This window comes from Orcinus orca, chromosome 2 (assembly GCF_937001465.1).
Source record: "Orcinus orca chromosome 2, mOrcOrc1.1, whole genome shotgun sequence".
NCBI classification, from domain to species: Eukaryota; Metazoa; Chordata; class Mammalia; order Artiodactyla; family Delphinidae; genus Orcinus; species Orcinus orca.
In genome coordinates, this window is record NC_064560.1 from 196,815,107 (window position 1) to 196,840,994 (window position 25,888).

At 48.4% G+C, this 25,888-nt stretch overlaps 1 protein-coding gene across 8 annotated transcripts in view; it reads left to right on the plus strand.

The window, feature by feature from the left end:
* EVL (Enah/Vasp-like) overlaps positions 1-25,888 on the plus strand; it is a 164,714-nt gene that overhangs the window by 99,531 nt on the left and 39,295 nt on the right. For all 8 annotated transcript variants that reach the window (XM_033420170.2, XM_012531593.3, XM_049706517.1 and 5 more), the window contains 2 exons: positions 2,905-3,073; positions 13,980-14,157. In XM_033420170.2, coding sequence (XP_033276061.1) covers positions 2,905-3,073; positions 13,980-14,157 — 347 coding nt within the window. The remainder of the gene's footprint in view (positions 1-2,904; positions 3,074-13,979; positions 14,158-25,888) is intronic.

Here is a 25,888-nt window from a genome sequence, read left to right on the forward strand (position 1 = left end):
CTTCCAAAAGCAGACACCAAGTCCCCCAGGACGGTTAGATTCCAGAGATTTATCAGAAGGTCAGTGAAGGATGGAGGGAGTGGAGAGGCCCAAAGAGCCTCAGGCCAAGGTGCAGGTCTGACGTCTGCAGAAGGAGAAGCGGCGAGAAGGACTGAGGAGGAAGCATCTCAGCCCACAGCACAGTTCTGAGACAGTCTGGGCCTGGCTGATGAGGTTTCCCCTGGGGAGGAGCCCTGCGTGGGCCAGCCATCCCTGCCATCACTGAGTCATTGGCAGACAGTGGCCCAGAGAATGTGGCCTCTGTGCAGACGTGGTGGGCATCCAGAGGGCAGCAGCTGGGACCACTGGTCAGCTCTGCTCCAGAACAGGCTCGTTTGAAGGTGATCAGAAGGGCGGCACTCCACGGCCTTCACACAGGGACTCTACCACATGGTTCCTTCCTGGTTTGCTCCCCCAGAGGCATCTCAAGGGCTTCTGTGTCACGTGCCAGTAAGCGCTACGCCTGGGATTTTGGCTCAGATCCCTCTGACTTGATCGAGTCTGTGCTTTGTTACCTAACACTGTGCCGCGTCTCAGGATCTCTCCCAGCTCCTGAGCCAGCATTCAGAGCACACACCTACTTGCCCACTGTCACCATGAGCGCCTAAGTGCGTGAGTAGCAGTAAGTGACACAGCTTAGCCCGGAACTTGATTAGTAATTAGTTTACATTGGTGTGGGACTCTGACTTGATCTGAACCAAGGTCTAATTCTGTGTACAGTTTACTCTGATTCCTACCTTCGACTTCATGAGGACAGGGCCCCAAAGACTCAGCCAGGGGAGCGGCAACTCCTCCTAATATTCTCGTAGAAGATACATGGTTTCGGGCTTCAGAGCTCAGAGAAGGCAAAGCATAGTGCTGTGTTTGGTTTTCCTTTTGTTTTTCTTTTTTCTCCCTGCCAGTATGATATGGCTGTCTTCTGGGGAAGCCCATGCCTGCTCGGCTCATCACTGATTTCCCCTTAATTATTTGTTGAATGAATAATGAATTATGAGAAAAAAGATGTAGCACAATTGCACAACAAAACCCACATAATTCACTCCCAGTACACGTGTCCACAGAAGGAGCCTCGGCACAGGGCGTGGACGGCTGGCGTCCAGTGCACCCCAGACTCCTGCACCCTCGGGCAGAGCTGAGGGGCCAGCAGAAGGATTGAGGTGGAGCAGCGTAGGCCTGGAGCAGGTCTGAGAGCGCTGGCACGCGAAGTCGTTAGCCGGACAGCCATCAAATGTACGTAGGGATTCGTGTAACGTGAGGTGAGGGGATGTGTACGGACAGGTTTGTGTGTGCACATACCCAGAATCGTTGCTAAGATGGTGACCATCTGTACGTGTCTCCTCCGCCGTCTTGGAGTCGTAGGGGAGCCGGGTCCCGGGGAAGCTCAGCCCACAAGAGCCCTCAGGCAGGCTGCCTCGGCCAAGCTGAGGTTTCCAGGTCCCTGAGGGCCAGTCTCCTGAAAACCATCGTTTTGTCACCTGGTGACCGCTGGGACTGGGGAGAGAACTTCTCCGAATATTTGGTTTCCCTGCCCTCTTAGATGTGGTGAAGGGAACGGACTGGGACTTTCTCCTGACTGCTTGGTCTCATCTTCACGATCATCACAATTACACTTTCACTTCTTTATAACTTGGCGCCGACTTGCTGGGCTTTAACTTTCCGTTTCTACTTCTTCAGCCTCCCTTTCTGCTAACAGCCACTCCTCGCTGCTGTTGGTGTGCCTACCTTTGAAAACCACGTCTTACCTTTTTTTTTCTTGCAGTACGCAGGCCTCTCACAGTTGTGGCCTCTCCCGTTGTGGAGCACAGGCTCCGGACGCGCAGGCTCAGCGGCCATGGCTCACGGGCCCAGCCGCTCCGTGGCATGTGGGATCTTCCCGAACCGGGGCACAAACCCATGTCCCCTGCATCTGCAGGCGGACTCTCAGCCACTGCGCCACCAGGGAAGCCCGTCTTACCTTTTTAATTGGGGGATTCTAATATACTAGAGACTGAGAAAGTGAATGTTTAAGATTATTAGGCTTATATGTAAATGAAGAGGCCGGTGGGCTCTGGGAGACTTGCCCTGCGTGCTGTGGCGGGAGTTGCAGTGTGCTGACTTCAGTCATGACTATCTTCTCTCTCCGGGTGCTTCTTTTGCTTCTTCCCTCGTTTTCTGTCACATGCTGGACAGGGGAGTTTGCTCGGAAATGTCTCCACTGAAGCAGGGTGGACCATCTATTCATTTTGATTCACTCTGTTCTTCAGAAGATCACCTAATCATGTTATTGTCTACATAGCATGTGTGAAGCCACACTGTCATGCTGTCATAAACTGAGCGTTTTGTTGGATGTTGTGGAGAATATTATCTATATCATGTATTCTAGAGTCAGACAGAACAGGTTGGAAATCCCAGATAGAGTCGCTGAGTCCCTATGTGAATTTGTATAAATCTTTCCAAGTCTCTGAGCCACTCTCTTGTCATCTACAAAATGGGGGAAATAAATGGCTGCTTCATAAGTTGCGAAGCTTATGTGCTTTAGTGCATTGTCTTATTCAACACCGTGCCTAGGACATCGTGGACAGTTGGCAAATTATAGCTGTAATTCCTTTCTAATTCAAGCACCTTTTCCCCTGAAAGTGAAGCTGGGAGTCTCTTCCATGCTATCAAAAACTTTGGCATAGAACCTCCTGTCCACTCCCCCTGGTCTTTGGAGAGTCAAAACTTACCACCACACAGAGCGGCCCTTCCACAGACAGTTGGAAGCTCTGGCAACTAGGAAGTTCCTTTGTGTCAAGCGGCAGTTGGCCTCTGTTTCAGAAAAGGACAAAGCCAGCATCCATCCCTTGTAACTGAGGCTGACGCTTAACGTTTTCTCTTGGTCTGCAGCGAACAGAGTATCTGCCAAGCCCGGGCTTCCGTGATGGTCTACGATGACACCAGTAAGAAGTGGGTACCAATCAAACCTGGCCAGCAGGGATTCAGCCGGATCAACATCTACCACAACACTGCCAGCAACACCTTCAGAGTCGTCGGAGTCAAGCTTCAGGATCAGCAGGTGAGTGCTGGGGTGACAGGCCGTCCCCACACACACACCCCACACACACGCACCCCTCACACACACCTCACACACACACCCCTCACACACACACACCCCTCACACACACCCCTCACACACACCAGACACACACACACCCCTCACACACACACACCCCTCACACACACACACACACCTCACACACACCACACACACACCTCACACACACCTCACACACACACACCCCTCACACACACACACCCCTCACACACACACCCCTCACACACACACACCCCTCACACACACACACCCCTCACACACACACACACCCCTCACACACACACACACCACACACACACCTCACACACACACACCTCACACACAACTCACACACACCACACACACACAAAACCTCAGACACACCTCACTTCACACACCCACACCTCTCACACACACACACACACACCTCACACACCACACACACACAGACACACACACACACACACTGGTGGAAAATGGTCAGAGAACAACAAGGTCACGATTTAGAGTCAAAGGTCTGGGTTCAGTGTCTGGCTCTGTATTCTCATACTCCAAGGTGTAAGACCTTGAGCAAACTATCTTTTCTGAACTTCATTTTTCACAGCTGTCTTACACAGGCAGTGATCCACACCCTGCCTACCTCACTGTGTTATTGTCATATTAGAATATAAATAAAATAATAGATGTGAAACAGCTTTGAAAAATATATTGTACAAATGTGTTAGTATTATTCTCTGCCTGCATACCCATAAGTAATATAGCTGTGAAGATTTTGGGTCCACCAACCCCCTAAGTCTTACTTTGGGGGGGAAATCAAGATGATTTAAAGAATCTGGGATCATTCTCCTCCATAATAGTACATCCTGGAGAAATCAGATGAGGTAGTTTGTGAGTGTACCTGGTAAGTACCTGTGCCAATAAATACAAGGTAAGTCCACCTATGTCCGCGGTAGTCGTGTACAAATAACTCAGACAGAGTGAGCTGATGTGTCGTGGACTGAAATAGAGACGTGGAGAAAGGGCTCGTGTGGCTTCACCACAGTGACTTTGTTAGGGCCTCAGGCTCTCCCTCCGGCTCTCTTCTTAGAGATGGACAAGGACATTTTTCAGCAGTGAAATCGGCAGATCTGTAGTTCAGCATTTATGAACACCTCTGCCTTAAATAGGCAGCCCTTGTCAGTCAGCCCTGGGCTGAGCTGAGCAGCAGGTTTGCTGCTATCTTTGCAAGAATCATCGTGTTCTCAAATAGGAAAGAGAACAGAAACTGAGGACTCTGTTTTTAGTGTGTTGCCTATTGAATGGGTTTCTGCTTTTGCCAAAATAGTCCTATTAGATTTCAGATTCTTGTGGCTAAAAGGGACCTCCTCACTTCAGAACCCCTGATCAAAGGTGGTCTTTCTGACCTGGAACTCTGGGTACCTTCAGGGGCATCCCTGTCCCTTGTTGATGAGCCTTACGGATAGGCAGGTTATTCTAAAAACCTTCTAGAAGCTGCTTCCCTGTTCTTCTAGTTCACTGATTCTGGCTCTGCCTTTTAGAGGCACACTGCACCATATGCTGCAGGATTTATAACACCTTTAGCCCCAACTATAGTGACAACCAAAAACATCTCACACATTTCCCTGACAGCCAGGGCAGTTCCACCCTGGTACTCGCCTTTGACATAAGGCGCATTATCTCAGGCAGTTTCTGAATCATAGTGGGTGTTCCCTAAGTGGCTGCTTTTATTATGACAAGTTTTCCATTCTCTTCATGCCTCTTGGTTGCCCTGCAGGGCACACTAGGAAGATACCATGGTGTGTGGGAACCAACGTGAACCTGGTTCTCGGAAGCCTCAGCTTCCTTCAGAGGAAAGCACGTGTTGGGGCTCGTTTGGGAGGAGACCTTTGCTGCGTTCAGGGAGGGACTGGCCGCCGTCCTCAGTGATCTCCTGGGGAAACTCAGAGAGACTCTGTTGCCTCAAACTTAGAGATCTTCTGGAACCTGATGGAGAAGTTACCAACATAGCCTTCCAGCTGGAATTACACGTTCATCAGACAGGCTCCTGGAACATGGTTGCAACTCTGCCCAGGTGGGTGGGACACATTAGCCAGGAACACAAAAGAGATTCTCAGTAAACCAAGGTATTAGAGAAAGTGGCAGGAAACCTGGTCCATAATAACTTTTATGGACCCAGGAGAAAATATGGATTTTCACAGGTCTGATTTCCAGTCAGTATGGATTACAAGGTCAAACATCTTAAGAGAGACAGAGATTCCTGGTCTTATAACCAGAGGGGGATATCTTACATGTTCAGTGCTCTCTATGGCTTACAGAGCACTCTTCATGTTTATTATTTCAGTCCCCCAGTAACCCCATGAGGATAATGGTATAAGAATTGTCTCCCCCGTTTTGCTAATAGGTGGACATAAAACCAGGTGATCATTTGTGGGGAAAAGGACTGGTAAGTTATAGTATCATTAGCCAGGGTCTAACCTGAATCTCACATCAAAGGTGAAGAAACCAAAAGATGTTTAGTTGAGAAGGAGTTATGGCCACTAAAAATGTTAGTGACTCTCAGGCTGAATTAATAGAAGTAGAGGCCCAGAAGGAGGGATTTTATAGTTGTGCTCTGCTCTGCACTGGTTGTACTTTCCCGTGAATGTTGGGACCAAATCTGAGTGCCGTAAATGAAATCTGTAAGGAGGAGGGCGTCCAAACTGGTGAGAGGTCTGAAAGCAGCATTATTATGTGGAACAGTTGAAGAAGTAGCAAGAGATATTTACTTGGATGGAGGTGGATGGACCTAGAGACTGTCCTACAGAGTGAAGTAAGTCAGAGAGAGAAAAACAAATACCGTACGCTAGCACATATACATGGAATCTAAAAAAAAAAAGGTTCTGAAGAACCTAGGGGCAGGACAGGAATAAAGACGCAAACGTAGAGAATGGACTTGACACGGGGAGGGGGAAGGGTAAGCTGGGACGAAGTGAGAGAGTGGCATGGACATATATACACTACCAAATGTAAAACAGATAGCTAGTGGGAAGCAGCCACATAGCACAGGGAGATCAGCTCGGTGCTTTGTGTCCACCTAGAGGGGTGGGATAGGGAGGGTGGGAGGGAGACGCAAGAGGGAAAAGATACGGGGATATATGTATACATATAGCTGATTTGCTTTGTTATACAGCAACAACTAACATAACATTATAAAGCAATTATACTCCAATAAAGATGTTAAAAAATAAAATAAAATAAGTTTTATCCTTCAGCACTTGTCTAGATTAGTCCTACCAAAGCTTGGAGAATTAGTTTTAATATAAAGCTGATAAGGACAGAGGTTGAAAGTAATAGAGTGGAAGAAGATGAACCTTAACAGACACTAACCAAAGAAAATGGTGTGACTATATTAATATTATACAAAGTAGACTTTAAGGCAAGAATTATTAGTGAAGATAAAGGACCTTTTTAATGATAGAAGAGTCAACTGAAAAGGATGACATAACAATCCTAAATTTGTAGGCATCTAATATATCTTCAAAATATATAAAGCAAAAATGGACAGATCTAAAGGGAGAAATAAAGGAATCCAGAAGCCTGGTCGGAGATTCTGTTCATACCTGCAAGAGACTGGAATAAGTAGACGTAGAAAATTTGAAGAGCATTATTAACCAACTTGATGTAATTTACATTTATAGAAACTACAGGCAGCCACAGTAGAATATAGTCTTCTCAAGTGTACATTGAGCATTTAACAGAACAGACTACATGCTAGGCCACAAAGCCAATCTCAACAAATTTAAAAGGATTAAAATCATACAGAGTTTTTCTTAGACCACAGAGGAATTAAGCTAGAAATCAGTAATAGAAGGATAACTAGAAAATCTTCAAATGTTTAGAAATTAAGCAGTATTAACCCATAGGACCAAAAAAAAAGTCGCAGTGTAAAACTAGAAAATATTTTGAACAGAACAATAGTGAAACTGCAATGTAGCAAAACTTGTGGGATGCAACTAAAGCACAGCATATAGACAAATGTATAGCTAGAAATGCATAGCTTAGAAAAAGAATGATTGAAAGTCAGTGACCTAAGCTTCTATCTCAAGAAGCTAGAAAAAAACAAATTAAACCAACAAAAGTAGAAGGAAAAATTAAAAGCAAAACCAAAAATCTAATGAAATAGAAAGCAGATACACAATAGAGAAAAGCAAAATGTTGTAGTTTTTTTTGAAAAAAAGAGTCTAGATAGACCCACATATATATAGTCACTTGATTTATGACAAAGCCCCGTTGCACTCAGTGGGCTAAAGATGGTCTTTTCAACAGATGATGGCAGAACAATGAGATATCAATATGAAAAAAAAAACTTTATCCCTAGTTCGCACTATACCCCCAAATTAATTAAAAATCAACCTAAATATGCAAAGTAAATCAATAAAGTGTCTAGAAGAAAATTCAGGAAAATATCTTCATTATATTGAGGGGAAAATACAGGAAAATATCTTTATGACCTTGAACGGGACACACAAAGCATTAACTGTAAAAGAAAAAAAATTAAGTTGGACTTCTTTAAATTTAAGGAGTTTTCTTTGTTAAAAGGCCCCATTAAGAGAATGAAAGGGCAAGCTACAAACAGGGAGAATATACGTACGTACACACACACATACGTACATACATATATACATACATACATATGGGCGGGGAGAAAGAGAGGGAGAGAAATGAATATGACAAAGGATTCATATGAAGAATATATACAGAACTCCTACAAATCAAAAAGAAAAAAACATACAACCTCTTAAAAATGAGCGAAATGACTGGGACAGGAGTTTCACAAAAGAGAAAAGAGCCGTGGAACAGAAGACATGGCCAGTGAGCACGTGAAGGTTGCTCTGCATCATTACCCATAAGGGAAATACAAACGAAAACTGCAATCAGAGTACTGCACGCACACCAGAAAGGCTAAAATTTAAAGGACAAAAGGCTAAAATTAAAAGGATACCAAATGTCGGTGAGGATGCAGAGCAGCTGGAGTTCCCGTTACTGCTGGCGGAGGTGTCCATCGATACAGCCTGTTTGAAAAATGGTTTGCCAGAACCTAGTAAAACTCAGTGTACACCTACCCTATAACCTACTCTTGGGTACCTACCCAAGAGAAATGAGTGTCTGTGTCCACTGAAAGACCTATATGAAAATATTCCCAGCAGTTTTATTCCTGATACCCAACAGTTAGAAACTACGAGAATGTCCATCAACAGGAGAATGGATAGGTTATTTATAGTATATAAAAAAATGGAATGTTATGTAGCAATCAAAAAAAACTATATACTTATAAATGCAGTGACGCAGGTGAATCTCATAGATATTATATTGAGTGAAAGAACACAGAAACAAAAGTGAACATACCATATGAATCCATTTCTGTGTAGCCCAAGAACAGGCGAAAGTAACTGATGGTGATACTCAGAAACATGGACATCTCTGGGGAGGAGTGTATTAAATGAAGCTGATCCACACCCCTAAGTGGACTTGTAGTAATGCACATGCTCTAAGGAGAGTAAACAAGGGAATGGAACCATTGAGTAGGTACAGAGATTTTTAACTATCAGCGCTCGTAAGTTCTGTCTGTCAGTTAATGAACACTGACCACCTCTCGAGATGGTCAAGTGACAAATAGGCCATGTGTCATCTGCACGTATGTCCAAAACACATTGCATGGACTCTCCTTTTTTAGAAGGCAGTTGAGAAGTTTCAGAGTAGATCTTTTCAAACAGAAAATATAAATGTTTAAATGGTCATGTCCATTGATCCAGAAATTCTGCTCATAGGAATGTTCACACAGACATATGCACAAGGATATTCAGTCCAGCATTATTTATAATATTTTCATTTTACATATGAAGAAGCTAATGCTAGTAACTTTTCCAAGTTTATTCAGCTGCAAAGTAATAAGGCCAGAATTTTAATCCTGAACTGTTTGACTCAAAACCCTCTGCTCAGTCCTTGTACCTAGTACGGTAGTTGTGTTTGGAGCAGTCGTAGACCCTTGTGGGCTATGTCTGGCTAGCAGACACAGCACTCGGTGAGCAGCCTTTATAACTCTATGCTCTAGGTGTAGATGGATCAGAAATGCTAACCCAAGAGCTGCAGTTGGAGGACAGGCCAGCCATGTGCAGCAAAGAACCCAGAGGACTTCTGGGACAGCTTTATCACACTCTCCCAATCCAGTAGCCGAAAATCTCTAAAAGTAGAGAATCGATTTCTGAGGCTCTTTAGAGGTTAGAGCTAGGACCAGAGAAGGAATTATGGGAAGAAAGATTGCAGCTCATTATGCTGGCAGTCAGAAGCAGCACAAAGTCCTAGGCTACAGGCTTGGATTCTAAATTCAGTTCTACCATTACTTACCTTGTAACCTTGGGCAAATCACTCATTCTCCCTGGGCCTCAGTTTTCCCAACTGTAACAAGGGAGGATTGAGTTAGACATTCTGTCTGGTCTCTGAGTTCCTTACGCCACACTGTTTCTAGATTCTGGATAGGCATCCACCTCCCCCAGTTCCTGCTCCCTCTAAGTCCCCCTCCAAGAACATAGCCAACCAGAGATTTCAGATCTTAGGATTCTAAACCTCACTTCCCCAGATCATCCCCTCAAGTACCTGGAAAGATATGTGATACACTGAAGAGTCTTCTTTTATCTTGCTTCCATATCCCTCAACCATTCTTGATATGATGTGGTTTCCAGACCTTTGTCCATTTGAAACACATCCCTCTGGCTTGCTCTAGTTTGTCAATGTCCACTAAAAGTGCAGCACCAAAACCACACAGACACAGACCTTCTGGTAGAGACTTAACGACGGCAGAAAGGAAGAGGGTCTCATCTCCCTCATTCTGGTCACTGTACCGCTATCATCGTGCCCTCTCCTCTGAAGAGCTGTGTTAACCACAAGTCACTGTGCTGCTTATCATGCATGTAGCCACAAAACCTCCAGCCCTTTTCTGACGATCTAGAACTAAACCCAGAGAGAACCACCGAGGAACCTGGGCATAGATGTTGGCCAAAACTGCAGTGTCAGTATGTAACAACTAAGTTAAGAAACTGTTGGGCTTCCCTGGTGGCGCAGTGGTTGAGAGTCCGCCTGCCGATGCAGGGGACACGGGTTCGTGCCCCGGTCCGGGAAGATCCCACATGCCGCGGAGCGGCTGGGCCCGTGAGCCATGGCCGCTGAGCCTGCGTGTCCGGAGCCTGTGCTCTGCAATGGGAGAGGCCACAACAGTCAGAGGCCCGCGTACCAAAAAAAAAAAAAAAAAAAAACCTGTTGTGTTTCTTTAGCTAATTTAGTACACGTGCTTCTCTCCCTCCGTCTCTCTCACTTGCTCGCTCTTTTTTCACCATAGGACAATCCAAACCTACCTTCCACCTGGCTGAGACTTGGGAAAAAGCTCTTGTGGGTATTGCCCGTATTTGCTGTCCTCTGGCCTTTAAGCAACAGCACAGCAGGATGGAGCAGTAAATCAGAGTTCTCATCTTAGTGCCCCAGCCAGCGCACAGGGTGTCTTGGCCATGTCCCCTTGCGTCTCCAAATCTTTTCCTGAGCTCTCCTTCCTGACCGGGGGGACAACAGACTGAGTTATCGGCAATTCAAGTCACAAAACCCTAGAGCCTCAAAGCCAGAGGAGATCCGAGAAATCATCTTGTACCTCTCCTAAAGCAGAATCTTTCCATTGTATCACTAACAGCAGGCCATCCAGCCTTATCTAGACTCTGCTTGCATATTTCCATCTCTGAGGACCTTAATATTTTTCAGTTAACACTTGCTGGCAGCCTGTGTGCTAGCAGCTGTGTTAAGTGGTTTCATATGCATAATTTCTCCCTGCCATTCCCTACCCCCACCACCACCACCTCTGGCAACCATCAATCTGTTCTCTGTATCCATGAGCTTTTTTTTTTTTTTTAAGATTCCACATACAAGATAGATCATACGGTTTTTGTCTTTCTCTGTCTGACTTCTTTCCCTTAGCATAATGCCCTTGAGATCCATCCATGTTGTCACAGATGGCTAGATTTCATTCTTTTTTATGGCTGAGTAATATTCCATTGTGTATATACCACAGTTTCTTAATCTGTTCATACATCAGTGGACACTTAGGTTATTTCCATATCTTGGCTGTTGTAAATAATGCTGCTGTGAACATGAGGGTGCATATATGTTTCTGATTGAGTGTTTATATTTTCTTCAGGTAAATACCCAAAAGTGGAATTGCAGGATCATGGGATAGTTCTATTTTTAACTTTAAGGAACCTCTATACTGTTTCCTGTAGTGGCTGCACCAATTTGCATTCCCACTGACAGTGCACAAGGGTTCCTTTTTCTCCATATCCTTGCCAACACTTTATTTCTTGTCTTTTTGATAACAGCCGTTCTGACATGTGTGAGATGATATCTCCTTGTGGTTTTGATTTGCATTTCCCTGATCATTAGTAACGTTGAGCATCTTTTCTTGTACCTGTTAGCCATCTGTATGTCTGCTTTAGATAAATATCTATTCGGATCTTCTGCCCATTTCTTAATTGGATTGTTTCTTTGCTATTGAGCAATACAGGTTCTTTATATATTTTAGATATTAGTCCCTTATGAGATATATGTTTTGCAAACAGCTTCTCCCATTCAGTAGATTGCCTTTTCATTCTGTTGATGGCTTTCTTTGCTATACAGAAGCTTTTTAGTTTGATGTAGTCCCACTTGTTTATTTTTGCTTTTGTCACTTTTGTTTTTGGTATCAGATTCAAAAAATCATCACCAAGGCCTATGTCAAGGAGCTTACCACTTATATTTTCTTCCAGGGGCTTTATGGTTTCAGGTCACAAGTATGTGGAGATTAAACAACATGCTACGGAAGTGGGTTGAAGGAGAAATCAAAAGAGAAATTTAAAAAGTACCTGGAGACAGGGCTTCCCTGGTGGCACAGTGGTTGAGAATCCGCCTGCCGATGCAGGGGACATGGGTTCGTGCCCCGGTCCAGGAAGATCCCACGTGCCGCGGAGCGGCTGGGCCCATGAGCCATGGCCGCTGAGCCTGCGCGTCCGGAGCCTGTGCTCCGCAATGGGAGAGGCCACAACAGTGAGAGGCCCGCGTACCGCAAAAAAAAAACAAGTACCTGGAGACAAATGAAAATGGAAGTATAACATAACAGAATTTGTGGGATGTAGCAAAAGCAGTTCTGCATTCTACCGCTAAGTTCATAGCAGTCAGTGCCTACCTCAAGAAACAAAAGTCACAAACAACCTAACTTTATGCCCCAGGGAACTGGAAAAAGATGAACAAAAGAAGTCCAAAGTTAGTAGAAGGAAGGAAATGACAAAGATGAGAGCAGAAATCAATGAAATAGAACTTCCCTGGTGGCACAGTGGTTAAGAATCCACCTGCCAGTGCAGGGAACACGGGTTCGAGCCCTGATCCGGGAAGATCCCACGTGCCGCGGAACAACAAAGCCTGTGCACCACAACTACTGAGCCTGAGCTCTAGAGCCCATGAGCCACAACTGCTGAGCCCACGTGCCCCAACTACTGAAGCCCGCGCGCCTAGTGCCCACGCTCTGCCACAAGAGAAGCCACCGCAGTGAGAAGCCTGCGCATTGCAATGAAGAGTAGCCCCTGCTCGCCACAACTGGAGAAAGCCCACACGCAGCAGCGAAGACCCAACGCAGCCAAGAAAGAAAGGAAGGAGGGAGGGCGGGGAAAGGAGGGAGGGAGGGGAGGGAGGAAAGGAAGGAAGGAAGGAGGTGATCATTTTAAAAAAGAAGAAGAAATCAGTGAAATAGAGACTAAAAAGACAATAGAGAAGGTCAAGGAAACTAAGAGCTGATTCTTTGAAAATGTAAACAAAACTGACAAGCCTTCAGCCAGACTCACCAAGGCAAAGAGAGCAGACTCTGTGCTCATGTTAGAATGTCCACACCACCCAAAGCAATCAACAAGATTCAACGCAATCCCTATCAAAATGCCACAGAACTAGAACAATAATCCTAAAATTTGTATGGAACCTCAGAAGACCCCAAACGGCAAAAGCAATCTTGAGAAAGAAGAACAAAGCTGGAGACACCACACTCCCTCATTTCAAACTATATTACTGTAATTTTAGTATAGTAATTAAAAACCTTAGTAAATAAAAAGCATGATATTGGCATAAAAACAGACACAAAAATCAACGGAACAGAATAGAGAACGCAGTAATAAACCCATCAGATATGGTTTTATTAATTTATGACAGAGGAGTCAGGAGCATATAGTGGGGAGAGGACAGTCTCTTCAATAAATGGTGTTGAGAAAACTGAATAGCCACATGCAAAAGAATGGCTAGTTGTCCTTTTAACTAATAACCCATTTATTAGTGCATTCTGAGTATTAAGACGCTATGCAGAGGGCTGTGGGAGGCATAAATATGAATTAGAAAAGGCTCTCGCCCTTAAGGATCTTTATATCCAGAAGCCTCCATAAGATATGTGTCACTGTGTGACCTTTGCAGTAACCCCATTAGGTCAGTAGAGCCAGGATCATTATCCCCATTTTATAACTGGTGAAACTGAGACCCAGAGAAGTGCAGTGCCGCCTAGGGTGACATGGCTGGGAGGCAGGGCCAGGACCAGGACCCAGGGAACCTGACTCCCAGCTTAGGGCTGTCCTGTGGAGGTCACGACCACACTCTTTGTTAGTTAAATGAAATAACTAGTTTTCAAACCCTCAGTGTTGTATAGATCATGTTGAAAACCTGCCGGGTCGTGCTTTCCCCTTCTGCTGACCCCATCCCCGTCCCCCTGTCCTCTTGTAGCCCCAGGGGACACAATATCCTTGCCCCACACAGCTCACTTACCTTTTATTTATTTACACGTATTTCTCTCTCTTTTCCCTTTCAGGTTGTGATCAATTATTCAATCGTGAAAGGGCTGAAGTACAATCAGGCAACGCCAACCTTCCACCAGTGGCGAGATGCCCGCCAGGTCTATGGTTTAAACTTTGCGAGTAAGGAAGAGGCGACCACGTTCTCCAATGCCATGCTGTTTGCCCTGAACATCATGAATTCCCAAGAAGGAGGTAAGCGGGGCTCTGTCTTGGCCTGGTGCCTAGACTCTCTCTCATTCTACCTCTGCCCTCCTACAGTTCTGGCTGCCTGGGTGTCCTCGCCCTGCAGCTGCGCTGAGCTGATGCTTTGTGGGTTCTCAGAGAAACGCACTGCCTGACTCTAGATTTAAAGCTATGTTAGCAATTTGAAGGAGGAGAGAATGGCATTTACATCTTTTTTGCCCTTGGTGAGATACAGATTTGTACTGTGTTCCTAAAGCCAAGTGTCCAGATGCGTTTTACATTTGTCATCCTAATTCGTTATTCTAGACACATGTTTGGCGTAGACCGGAGGGAACAAGCAAAAATGTATTCTTGTATTCAATTATGCGTATGTTTAGCACACTTTTACTCAACATTTACTGAGTGTTAGAAACTGACTAGACAGAATAGGTAACAAATGGGGAGATGGAGTCCTTTCCCTCAAGGCACTTGGTATCTTGGAGTACACGGATTCATGAACTGCTAACTGTAACGTATTGTGATAAGTGTGCTCATAAGGTATGAGCAGGGCAGGGACTTGGGGAGCACAGAAAGGGAAATAAGGGACTGCCCCTGTGGGCTGCCAAGGGAGGCCTTGAGCGGGTGGTGACATCTGAGCTGGAGTTTTGAAGGGCAAAGAGGTGGGAGTGGGCATCCCAGGCAGAGGGAACAGCAAATACAAAGGCACATGGGCCTGAAAGCCCAGCACATGCTGGGAAAGAGAACGCTGCAGTGTCTCTGCAGACCACGGTGCCGATAGCAAAGAGATTGGATGTGGAATTAGAAGGGTGGCACGGACTGCACAGTGAAGGGCTCCATATTGGAAGGCTTGGGGTGTAGACAGTGGGCTGGGGGCGGCAAGTGGCGCTAGCAAAAGCTTCTGTGCAGGGCAGGTAAAGCAAAGGAGCAAAAACACACGTGGCTGTTCTCGGAAATTTGTAGCGTTAGCTTCAGAGGGAGGTCGCAGGCCTTCCAGGATGTTGGCATCTTGGTGGCCACAGATAGTCCTGCACTTTGCTGGAGATCTTACCTTGGTAGAGCGTGGCAGTGAGGAACTGGGCCTCGGGGTGCCCTGCTGGCCTTGAGTCCTGGTCATTTTTCTAGGCTTCAATTTCTTTAGCTATAAGGTGGGTGATATGTGGTTGTTTCTAAGTTTAAATGAAGTCAAATGTATGTTAGCAGGCTGCCTGACACGTATTAATCACCCAGTATTCGTATTTGTGGGTCTTATTACTGTCACTGCTGCTGCTACTGCTGCCAGAATTGGGGTGGGAAGTGGAGAGACATAGTACTTGGAACCTGGAGGGAGATGGCTTTTCAGTATCTATTGTGCCTGACAGGTTGGAGCTTTGGGACCCAATTTAAACCCTAGGAGAGTTTTTTTAAGAAAATAAAGAACACGTTTTGAGTATGCTTCCTGCAGGTCGTATATAGAACTGGTACTTGTAGAGTTCTGTCCCCACTGTGAAAAGGCCCCAGGGTTTGTGGATTATCTGCTGAGAACTGGGGGTGCGCAGCGAGGAACCACAGCGGTGTGAGTGATGAGTGCAGGGCCTGCCTGCAACATTGTAGGCACCAAATAACTGCGTAGTCAGCTGTCTTTTTTTCCACCCAAAAGCCTTGAGCTTCGTGGTGGAGTGAGCTGAGTTTAAGGTTTCCGATCCGAGCTGCCTCACTTGCCCCGGGATGTGGGAGTTAAGCTTTCTTTTATCTGTACATACAGATACATTAAGGGGGGGAAAAAAGGTTTTATTTTATTCAGATGACTGGTGCAAAGCAACTACTAGTTGTTTTTTTAACTTCACCATAGAATCACAAGGAAATCAGCTAATCCAGCCCTCATTTTCAGATAGGAATCGTGTGACCTAGTATGAAGAAATAACTTCCCGGTGCCAGGTAGTAACTCAGATTCAGAACCCCGACCTCCTGCGTCTCCTCTGGGTTGAACGGGTGTCTTTGTTGGGGTAGGGGGTGGATGTGTGCTCACGAGGTGACAGTGGCCTGACTTGAAACTTTCATCATGAATAGTAGTCGCCCATCCCGGTTCCACGGCCTTTGGTGGAGGGGAGACTGCGGGGCCGCTGAGGAGGACGCGTTTTCTTCACCTGGGGTGTACCGCACTGTACCGTACAGAAACCTGAAGTGTGAGCTCGATGAGCTTGTACAAATGCATATGCAGAACCCCTGCCAGGCCCTGACAGGGACCAAATCCCTCCGCCCCCTCCCAGGAAAACCAGGATGTCAAGTTCCGTGACCACAGAGCACTCTTACCTGTGTTCGAACTTCGTGTAAATGGATCATATAGTGTGTACGTCGGGGCCTGATTTCTGTCCCTCGACATTACGTCTGAGAGACCCGCCCCGGACCCATGTGTCTCTGCAGCCGGCTCTGTCACTGTGGAGTGCCACTCCACGATACGGTGTGCCACGCTGACCTGTAGTTCAGGCCTCAGAGCGCGGGCAGGGCACAGGCAGCCTCTCCACCAGCTACCGCAGGAGGCCTCTGCTGCAGGATAATAGTGAGGCTTCTATCAGATCCCCTCTGTATTGGCAAACTGTGTTCTGCCCTCCTCGGTGGGAGGCGGTTTGTGGTGCAGTGGACCCTTGAACCAACACGGCTTTGAACCAAGTGGTCCACTGACAGTGGTTTCTTTTCCGTGAATGCGTCTCCGGCCCTACATGATCCGCAGTTGGTCACATCTGCGGGTGCAGAGCCGTGGACGTGGAGGCCAGCTGTGCAGTTACACGCAGGTTTTCACCCATGCAGACTCAGAGCCCGACCGCCACGTTGTTCAGGGGTCAAGTGTAGTGAGAAAAGCATGTGTTCGGAGGCAGTGAGATCTTATACTAAGTCTTTGCTCTGCCACCTGTGGCCTTGGGGTAATAAACCCTACTTCCTAGGGTTGTCAATGAGGGTTAAGTTTAAAATGTTTGTAGAGTACTTAGTGTATAGTGCCTGGTGTGGAGTAAGAGCGTGAATGATACTGGTTCTTTCCCCTTTGGTCCTGTTGGATTTGCTTATCTTCCGTAGGCTTCAGCATCCTTATTTGTAAAATGGGGTCAGAAGTCCCTCTTCCAGAGTTGTGGAGAGGATTCAGTTGCCCGGCATGGGGCCTGGCACCTCCTAAGTGCCCGCCTGTGCTCCCTCCTCTCCTCACTGGCATGTCCTGTTCTGTGCTAGGCATCTGGGGCTCAGGCCATCGGATCATGGACTTCCTGAGACTCAGGGTCTCATCAGCATGTCCCACCTCCCCCTCATGCGTGAGCGACACTAGTGTGGCCTCCTGGGGTCCAACAAACCTGGCAGACACAAGATGCTTAGATACAAACCTGAAAGCAAAGGAGAGCAAATCGTGGCCGCCCCGTCTTCACACCCCTTTCTCTTACCTGATTCTCACCACAGCCCTGGGAAGTGAGTCCCCACACAACATGGCTGGGTTAGGAGGCCAGGGCTCAAGAGGGGAAGGGGCTTCCCTGGATGTACACCCAGGACTTGACCCACTCTCGCAGTTTGAACCCTCTGTGTGCTGAGGACAGGTCACGACTCTGTTCTTTCTTTGTTCCTTCCTGCCTGTCACCCTGGTGAAACCCATTGTTCAGCCAGAGTTCTTGACATTATTCTGGAGAAAGAACGGGCGCCACAGAGTAATGTTCTCGCTGCCTGACTTCTACGTGGAAGAAAGAGGAGAGAGTCAGACCCTTGAGAGATCTGTTTTGCTGGCCTTGTTCCTTGGTACCCACAAAACCTGTCTTTTTATGCCAGTGAGTTTTGGATACTCATTCTTCAACTTCAGGCCCAACCTAGGGAACCTAAAGCCAAGTTAGCAAGTCAAATCAACAAATTAAATAATGGTCCTGTTGCCTGGTGCTTTCGGTTCCCTGGGGAGGCACAGGAGTGCAGAGCTGGCTCAGGGTTCTCTTGGGACCCACAAGGCTCTGGGTTCAGGGGTTATCTCAGTGGATAGGGGGACAGTCAGCCCCTGGGTTCTTGGGGCTTTTTCTATAGAAATTGGCACCTGGAGGTAGTTTGGGGTGTGGGGAGGAGCCGTCTGTCTCCTAATGCGCAGCCGTCTTCTGCGTGAAGGAGGAGTGCCAACATTGGCGGAAACGGGGCCTCCCTGTGGGTACCGCTCCGTGACGAGGTGTGATGGCCGCGGGTGGTGTGTGTGCTTAGGGGGACTCAGAGTGGGGCTTCTGTGGTCTAGTTGGATGGCAGAGAAAATGACTGTAGTAATAATAACATCTAGGCTTCCTCTGCAAAGCCCAGGATTTTTGTTTCTTACCAGGATCTTCTCCCACATGTCCCTTCCCTGCCCTTCTTGAGGGAAGGGGCTCCCACTAACCAGGCAGCCCCCAGGTAGGCCTCAGCTGGCTAAGAAAGGACTTCTTATACTCTAAAGAGCCTATAATTTGGCTTTTATTTCCCACAGGTTGTCAGGCCGGCTCCTGTTAGACACATTTATTCAGATGGGGGCTTGGGGTTAAAAGAGGTGACATGTCTGCCAGCATCTTCCAGTGGAACTGAGACTCAATTTTAGGGCTCCTGCTTTGAACAAAATCCAGTGTTTTTTCTACAACTCTGCAGGGCCTCAGTAGGTCAGAGGGGAGGGTCAGCCAGCCGTGGGCCCAGCCTGAGCCCACAGCTCCGGGTGGGCTTCTTGCTCTGGGGATCACAGGGGCTTGGTCAGGGCAGTGAGCATGGCTCATGGTACGTTACAGCTGCTACAGAAAGAGGACCGAGGACGCGGGCCTCGGCGCCGGCAGGTCTGCACCGTCTCAGCTCCCACCCCACTGATGCACATACCTGGACTCCCTGCGGCTGCTGTCCTCAGTGGGCGCGCACCACCGTCTGGTAAAGCCGCCAGCTGTCAGGCAGGGCAGCAGTGTTTACAGGCTATACTTGGCCACCCGGCCCAGCTCAGCTTCCCTCCCCGCTGCAGTTCATTCTCTTAGCAGACTTCAGTTCACAGTTTAGTGGCCTTGTAAAGGCAACTGCTTCTATATGCTTCCATGTGAGCCTGCTTCTGACCTTAAACAGGTCATTTCTCTGGGGGCCCCAGTTTCCCCGTCTCTGAAAGGAGGGATACAGACTTGATCAAGCTCTCTACAGGTCCTTCTAGCCCTAACGGTTTAGGTTTTATGTATATTGTCTGGACAGAGTGAATGCTGCTTCACTGCTTACAGATGTGGTCACTGTGGCCGATGCTAGAAGCAGGAAAAGCCCTGTGTAGAAACGGGACGGAAGAATGTCCTTCTTTACTTCCCGAAGGACCTAGCACGTCCGGGAGGCAGCATCCCTCACCATCCGTAGTCCTTGTTTATAACTGAAAAATAGAAAATACAGACCAGCAAACAAAAAATTATCTCTGATCCCAAAACCCAGAGATGACTGCTGTTAACACTTACGTAGCCTTCCAGAGCTTTCTGTGTTCACATATGACTGAAGAGCTATTCCCCAGAAATAGTCTGTATGTACTGTCTTGTAAGCTTCTCTCACTTGGCACTATGGTACGCATGTCCTTCTGTGCCAAGGAAGTCGGATCTCCTCACCATTTAAGTGGCCAGAGTGTTGCACTGAGTACCATATAGAGATGTTACTACAATTTAACCAGCCTTCGGCTTGTAAGTAAGTTGTCCCCATTTTTCACTACTATATTCGTGTAACAGAGGGCTGTTACAGGCTCTCAGGCTCTCTTGTATGTTCATATGTTAATTTGTATGTATGCTTTGTGTCTCATGTTCATCTTTACACACTTGTCCGATTATATCTTGGGATATTTCTGAGTCAAACAATACATACATTTCTAAAGCTTTGACGTATCTTGCTGAATACACCTTCCGGAATGAGAGTACTGGTTTGTACTGTGTCCAGCCCAGTCGATGGTCACCCACTGCTGAGCCTGCACCAGGACCAGGCCTTAGTACTCCTATAACCTTAGCAAACACAAGAGAAGGGAAAACGTATCATTTTAATTTGCGTTTTTGTTTACTAGTATGATGACCATTCTTCATATGCTAATTTGAGCTTTCATTTTTCCCGTTATTTTCAGGAGTAGCTTTAATTAAGTGCAGTACAACACGCAGGGCTGCAAACCTCCTGCGCCTTTAGTCACGTCTGCATAATTTCCCACTCCCAGAGCAAGTGCGTCCTCTAATGACCAAGAGATCTTTTATTTCCTTTGGCAAATGAGTGGAGGCAGCCTGCTCTCATGCAGTGTGTTTCAGGCTCACGACAGATAATAAATACACCTCCCTCGCCCGCCTGCTGTGGAGTAGTGTTACTTCATCTGTATCTTAGGAGTCGTCGTTATTCATGCTCGGCTGCATAGACGTAGAAGAAAACATTCACTTTCATTCCCTGGAACTTTACTTCTGCTGGAGGAACTTCTTTCTGTTTAGAATCTAGAACCATGTCAGTAGGTCAGAGAGATTCCTTGGCTGTTCCTTCATCTGGCTTCTTAAAGCAGGGAGGGGGTCTAGGAGTTAGAAGACCTAGCTGTCAGGTGTCTGGGTGCCTGTCTGAGAAAGCGTTTCCCTGAATGAGTCACTCGGTAACATGAAAAAGAAGAATGGCTCTTTTGTTGGAAAAGCAAATGTGTAGATAAATAATTCCCTCATTAACCTATATTTAGAAATAAATTTAAAGATGGGAAGGATCTTAGAGATACTTAGCCAAGTTTTTTTTCCAAAAAAACTGGAGGGCTTCCCTGGTGGCGCAGTGGTTGAGAGTCCGCCTGCCGATGCAGGGGACACGGGTTCGTGCCCCAGTCCGGGAAGATCCCACATGCTGTGGAGCGGCTGGGCCCGTGAGCCATGGCCGCTGAGCCTGCGCCTCCGGAGCCTGTGCTCTGCAATGGGAGAGGCCAGAACAGAAAAAAACTGGAGTTTTTTTGTTTTTTTGTTTTGCTGTTTGGAGCTACTTCTCTGGTTGAAGGGGGAGGACAGAGGGGAGCTGGCCTCCCCGAGGGCTCTGCGGCAGCTCCGGAGAGCACAGACCTCGGCGGGTCGTGCCAGCACCCGGCCCGTGCACCTGCTGCCGCACCCCACGGCCTCCTGTCTCGGGCGCTACAGCCAGCACCCTCGGCCCTGCACATCCCCTCTGCCGGGGTACTTACGTGTTTTACTCACAACACCTCTGTGGGGTCTGCTTCCCCGCCACCTTACTGGTTCTACTGGTGGTAGGACCGGTGTAGCCTTAGTCACCAGCCATTTTCCAGGAACAGAGCCGGAGAGGCACACAGGGAGCTCAGGAAATGCGTGTGAGAAGCAGCAGCCTTTTTGACTTCCTGAATCTCAGGAGCCCAAGTTCTGTTCCTCTGGGCTAGGACTCAGGAGGTCTGGCTCTGGTCGCAGCTCTGCTCCTCACGTGTGCCCTCGATCAGCGCAGTGACCTCCGTGGGCCTCAGTTTCCTCGTCGAAACATGCAGTGCTGGTTGTCCTCCAAGGTCCCCCCAGGCCAGAGGCCCTCAGAGCCCTTTGTGTGTGGTGCCCCGTCGGCTCCGCGGAGGAAGAGGCCATGGTGGCCCGGAGGTTAGCAGACCTGGGTGCTGCCCGCCTGCATGCAGCCTGGGCAAATCACCTCCCTTTTCTGTGCCTCGGTTTCTCCATCTGTAAGATGGGCAGATTCTGAGGCGTTCAGCGCAGCACGGCGCATGAAAGGCTGTGATGGTGACCAGCCAAGCCCCGTCCGACTAAGGCAGAGGCTCCCCCAGCACAGCGTCTGGGTTCCCCGGGAAGCTCCGCCCTCAGTGGGAAGAGCCTGGCCTGGAGGTCGGCCATCTGCTTGTTGGCCAGCTCGGCCGCCACCATGCCTGTGGCTTCAGGCGTGTCTCCTCTGCTGTGCGGGCGTCGGTGCTTAGGCTGGACTAGTCAGGTGGTTCTAACAGGGACAGTGTGGGAGCGGAGAGGAGGCATTTGGTGGCCGGTGGACAGAGGGCCAGGAGCACTGGACGCATCACGGTGCGCTGGGCAGCCCCGTGTGATCCCGTACTGTCCTGCGTGTTCCACCAAACACGTGGAAGCAAGGAACTTAATTATCTGAGACAGAACTTTACTGTGTTGCAAGAAAAAGCACTCCTTTTTTTTTTTTTAATTAAGTTATTTATTTATGTTTGGCTGCGTCGGGTCTTCATTGCTGCACTTTCTCTAGTTGCAGCGAGCGGGGGCTACTCTTCGTTGCAGTGCACGGGCTTCTCATCGCGGTGGCTTCTCTTGTTGCAGAGCACAGGCTGTAGGTGTGCAGACTTCTGTAGTCGTGGCACGTGGGCTCAGTAGCTGTGGCTCGCAGGCTCTAGAGCACAGGCTCAGTAGTTGTGGCCCACGGGCTTAGTTGCTCCATGGCATGTGGGATCTTCCCAGACCAGGGCTCAAACCCGTGTCCCCTGCATTGGCAGGTGGGTTCTTAACCACTGCGCCACCAGGGAAGCCCCTCCTTTTTTTTTTAATACCAGTTTTAGTATGTGCTGGATTTTCTAGGAATGCAACCACCCCATGCTTCGGAAGACAATTGTGCTTTAGTTTGTTTGTAACTTTACCAAGAGTTGTTTTCTCTTTTGGAAAATCTTATCTCCAGCGTTACTGCTGGTGAGATACACACACAGCACCGCATTATTGAAACCGCTTGTGTCAGTAGTGGCCACTGTGTGTCTGGGGGTGGTGCCGGCATCTGACTGATGATGTCTCCTGCTGTAGTTGTCTGAGCTGTTACGTGGTGCAGTGTTGTCTTATTATTGGTTACTTCTCTCTCTTCTCTCCTTTATTATTTTTTTCTAATTTATGTAGGTAGGTTATATAATCTTTAAATTTCACTTCAGTATAATACAGGGAGTGTTATAAAATGTTTGTAATAAAAAGGGGCCATTGAGTCTGAAAGGAAGGGCTAGAAGTTCTGTAAAAACGAGACGAGTTCCGTCTTCGTCACGTCTGGTATCTCCTTGGGTCGTCACCTAACAGTGCCGGCTGGATAAGGGAGGCTGGGATCTGAACACTGTTCCTCTTCTCCTCCAGAGACGAGCAGGAGAGGCAGCGGGGCCCCCGGGCGGCGGGGGGTGGGCGGGGAATGTACATTTTGGAGCCAGGGTACCGCGGTGTGAAGGAGAGCCACGCGTTCCTCCCGCCTCTCCTCCGAGCACGCCTGTGCTCCGGCACCGCGTCCCTCCGACAGCGCGCCAAGCGGTCCAGACACTGCCTGCAGGCAGCATCCCACAGGCTACGGGCTCAGCCCCAAAAGACCGCCCCCACCCCCTTCAGGAGCCAGTCACCTGCGCTTCTGACCAACAGGCCATGAGTCAGAGGGGCCTGTGACCTCCTCAGGTTCAATTAATTTGCTAGAGTGGCTTGCAGAACTCAGAGAAATGTCTGACTTACTGGATTACCGACCAGTGTATTAGAAAAGGATGGAACTCTGGAACAGCCGGATGGACGAGATGCACGGGGCCAGGCGTGTGGGATGGGCCCAGAGCTTCTGTGCCCTCTCTAGGCAGCACCCTCGCCAGCCTCCACGTGTTCACCAACCCAAGATCTCTGAGCCCCATCCTGTTGGGTTTTTTATGGGGGTTTCATTACATAGGCCACAGGTGATTGAACCCAATCTCTAGCCAGTCTGCCCTCCGTAGAGGTTGAGGGCGTGGGGACTGAAAGTTCCAGCCCTCTAATCAAAAGTCACTGCATTAACATCAACTCAAGGTGGTTGAAAGGGCCTGTTAGAATACACCCATTTCACCTCCATGCTCTGAAGCTGTGTCAGGAATTGAGAAGGAGCCTAAATGTTATCACGAAAGATGCCCCTTTGGCTCCTGTTTAGGAAATTACAAGGGTTTTAGGAGCTATATGCCGGGAACAGTGTACGAAGACCAAATGTACATTTCTTATTATAAATCACAGTATCACCCTTGGGTTCAAATTTCTGCTACTCACAAGCAGTGTGACCCTGACGAGTCACTTCGTCTATAAAATGGATATAATAATACCATTGATGGCTGGAGGATCACCCCACACAATTCCTGTGTGACACCTGTACCTGTAGGTGTCCGGTAAATAACGCTTGTTTCCTCCAGGCCTCTGCGCTGCCCCCCTCACAGGCACTGCTGTTCCTTGTCAGCAGAGGAGCGCTCTTTCATTAAACTGGGTTCTCTTGGAACTTCCCGCAGTCACTGTCTAGTTGTCTTTCCTTGTTCCTGAAGGGTAGGGCCCTGGTGGCACCGGATGCGAGGCCCCAGGCTGATGGCCTCCAGCCCTCTGGCGGGAGTGGGCTTTTGAGAATAATCTTCCCCCTCCAAGCCTCCACAGGTGTGGAGGACAGATGGTGGAGGCCCGGCCAGCACTGATGTGGGACCAGAGAAGGGCTCAGACGTCAGGGCGCTGGGCTTCCCTTTTGCAGCTGGGACCCGGTGAGGGGAGGGACTTGTGCGGTTGCACAGCACATCGGGGCGGAGCTGGCGCCTGCACCCAAGCCTCCTCCCGCTGTCCCACATCACGCCCATTCCTTCCTAAAGAAGGATTTTCCCTGGGACCCAGACCCAGGGTGGGGCTAGGAAGAGAGCTGTGGAGCCTGGAAGGCGGGGCTCGGGAGGGCTTGAGAGCTTGGCTTGTCCGTGTTCTCGCCAGTGACATCCAGTCCACCCTCCCAGTGGGCAGAGTCATGCTGTCCTGTAGCTCACTCAGAGTGGGAAGACCCCAGACCAAAACTGAGGGTCCCCTCCTCCATTCCCGCTAAGACCTCAAGAAACTCTTGAAATCCAAAGATGCGGCGACCCTCAACTCATCCCAGAGTCATAGACGCTCCCAGTAGGTCACCAGCAGTGATGAGGGGAGGGGGCCAATGTCATGTGCATGTGACCGAGCCTGAGTGTGCCGGGAAGAGTGGAAGAGACGGCCCAGAGGGCACCCCACGGCATGTTGGGCCTTCCGCACAGACTCCCAGGGTCTGGGGCCCAAGAATGCTTCAAGCAGGAGACCATTAAAGCCAGCACTGGAGGCGGGAGTCTGTTTCCCCAGAACCTCAGGGCTTCTGGAGCCCCCGGAGGGGTGCTGGGAGGACCTATGTCCCAGTGCCTGGGCTTCTAGGGCAGGACCGTGAAGTTGCATTCACAGGGGAGAGGCCAGGAGCAGCCCTGCTGCTGTAGGCTGTCAGACCTTGGGCAGGACTCCTCCCAGCCTCAGCTTCTTCATCTGTAAAATGGGGTGGTCATGCCTACCTCAGATGAGATCATGGGTGTACAGCTAAGCATGGTGCTGGTGGCAGGAGTTCTGAAGACTGGCTGGCTTGTCACGAGCAGGAGGTAGCACCTCAGAGCATCCAGGCTCCGCGTGGGAGTGTGGCTTTCCTTTAAAGGCCTTGGGCTCAGGATTACATGCAGGAATGCCTCAGAGTGTTAAAGCCTGATGCTGGCGCTGGGCAGGGAGGGGCACAGGGGCTTGCCTGGTCAAAGGCAACTTTGCTTACAGTTTGGGGTTGAATGCAGTGAATTTCAAACTGTCTATGTTGTGGAGTTCCAGGGGTTCACCAGGCATGTCCTACCCTCACCCTGATGACAACCAGAATAGTTCCACTTTATCTTTTGGGACTCTGCAAAAAAAGGAAAAGGAGCACCTGGTAGCTTGGTGCAAATCCACACGGGATGAGTTAAAGCACGTCTCTCAGAACATAGCGGTGCGGCCTTTTGTTACCTGGTTTGCTTGTGATAACATCATTCGTTGGTGCATTTCAAGCTGGTGCTGGTGAT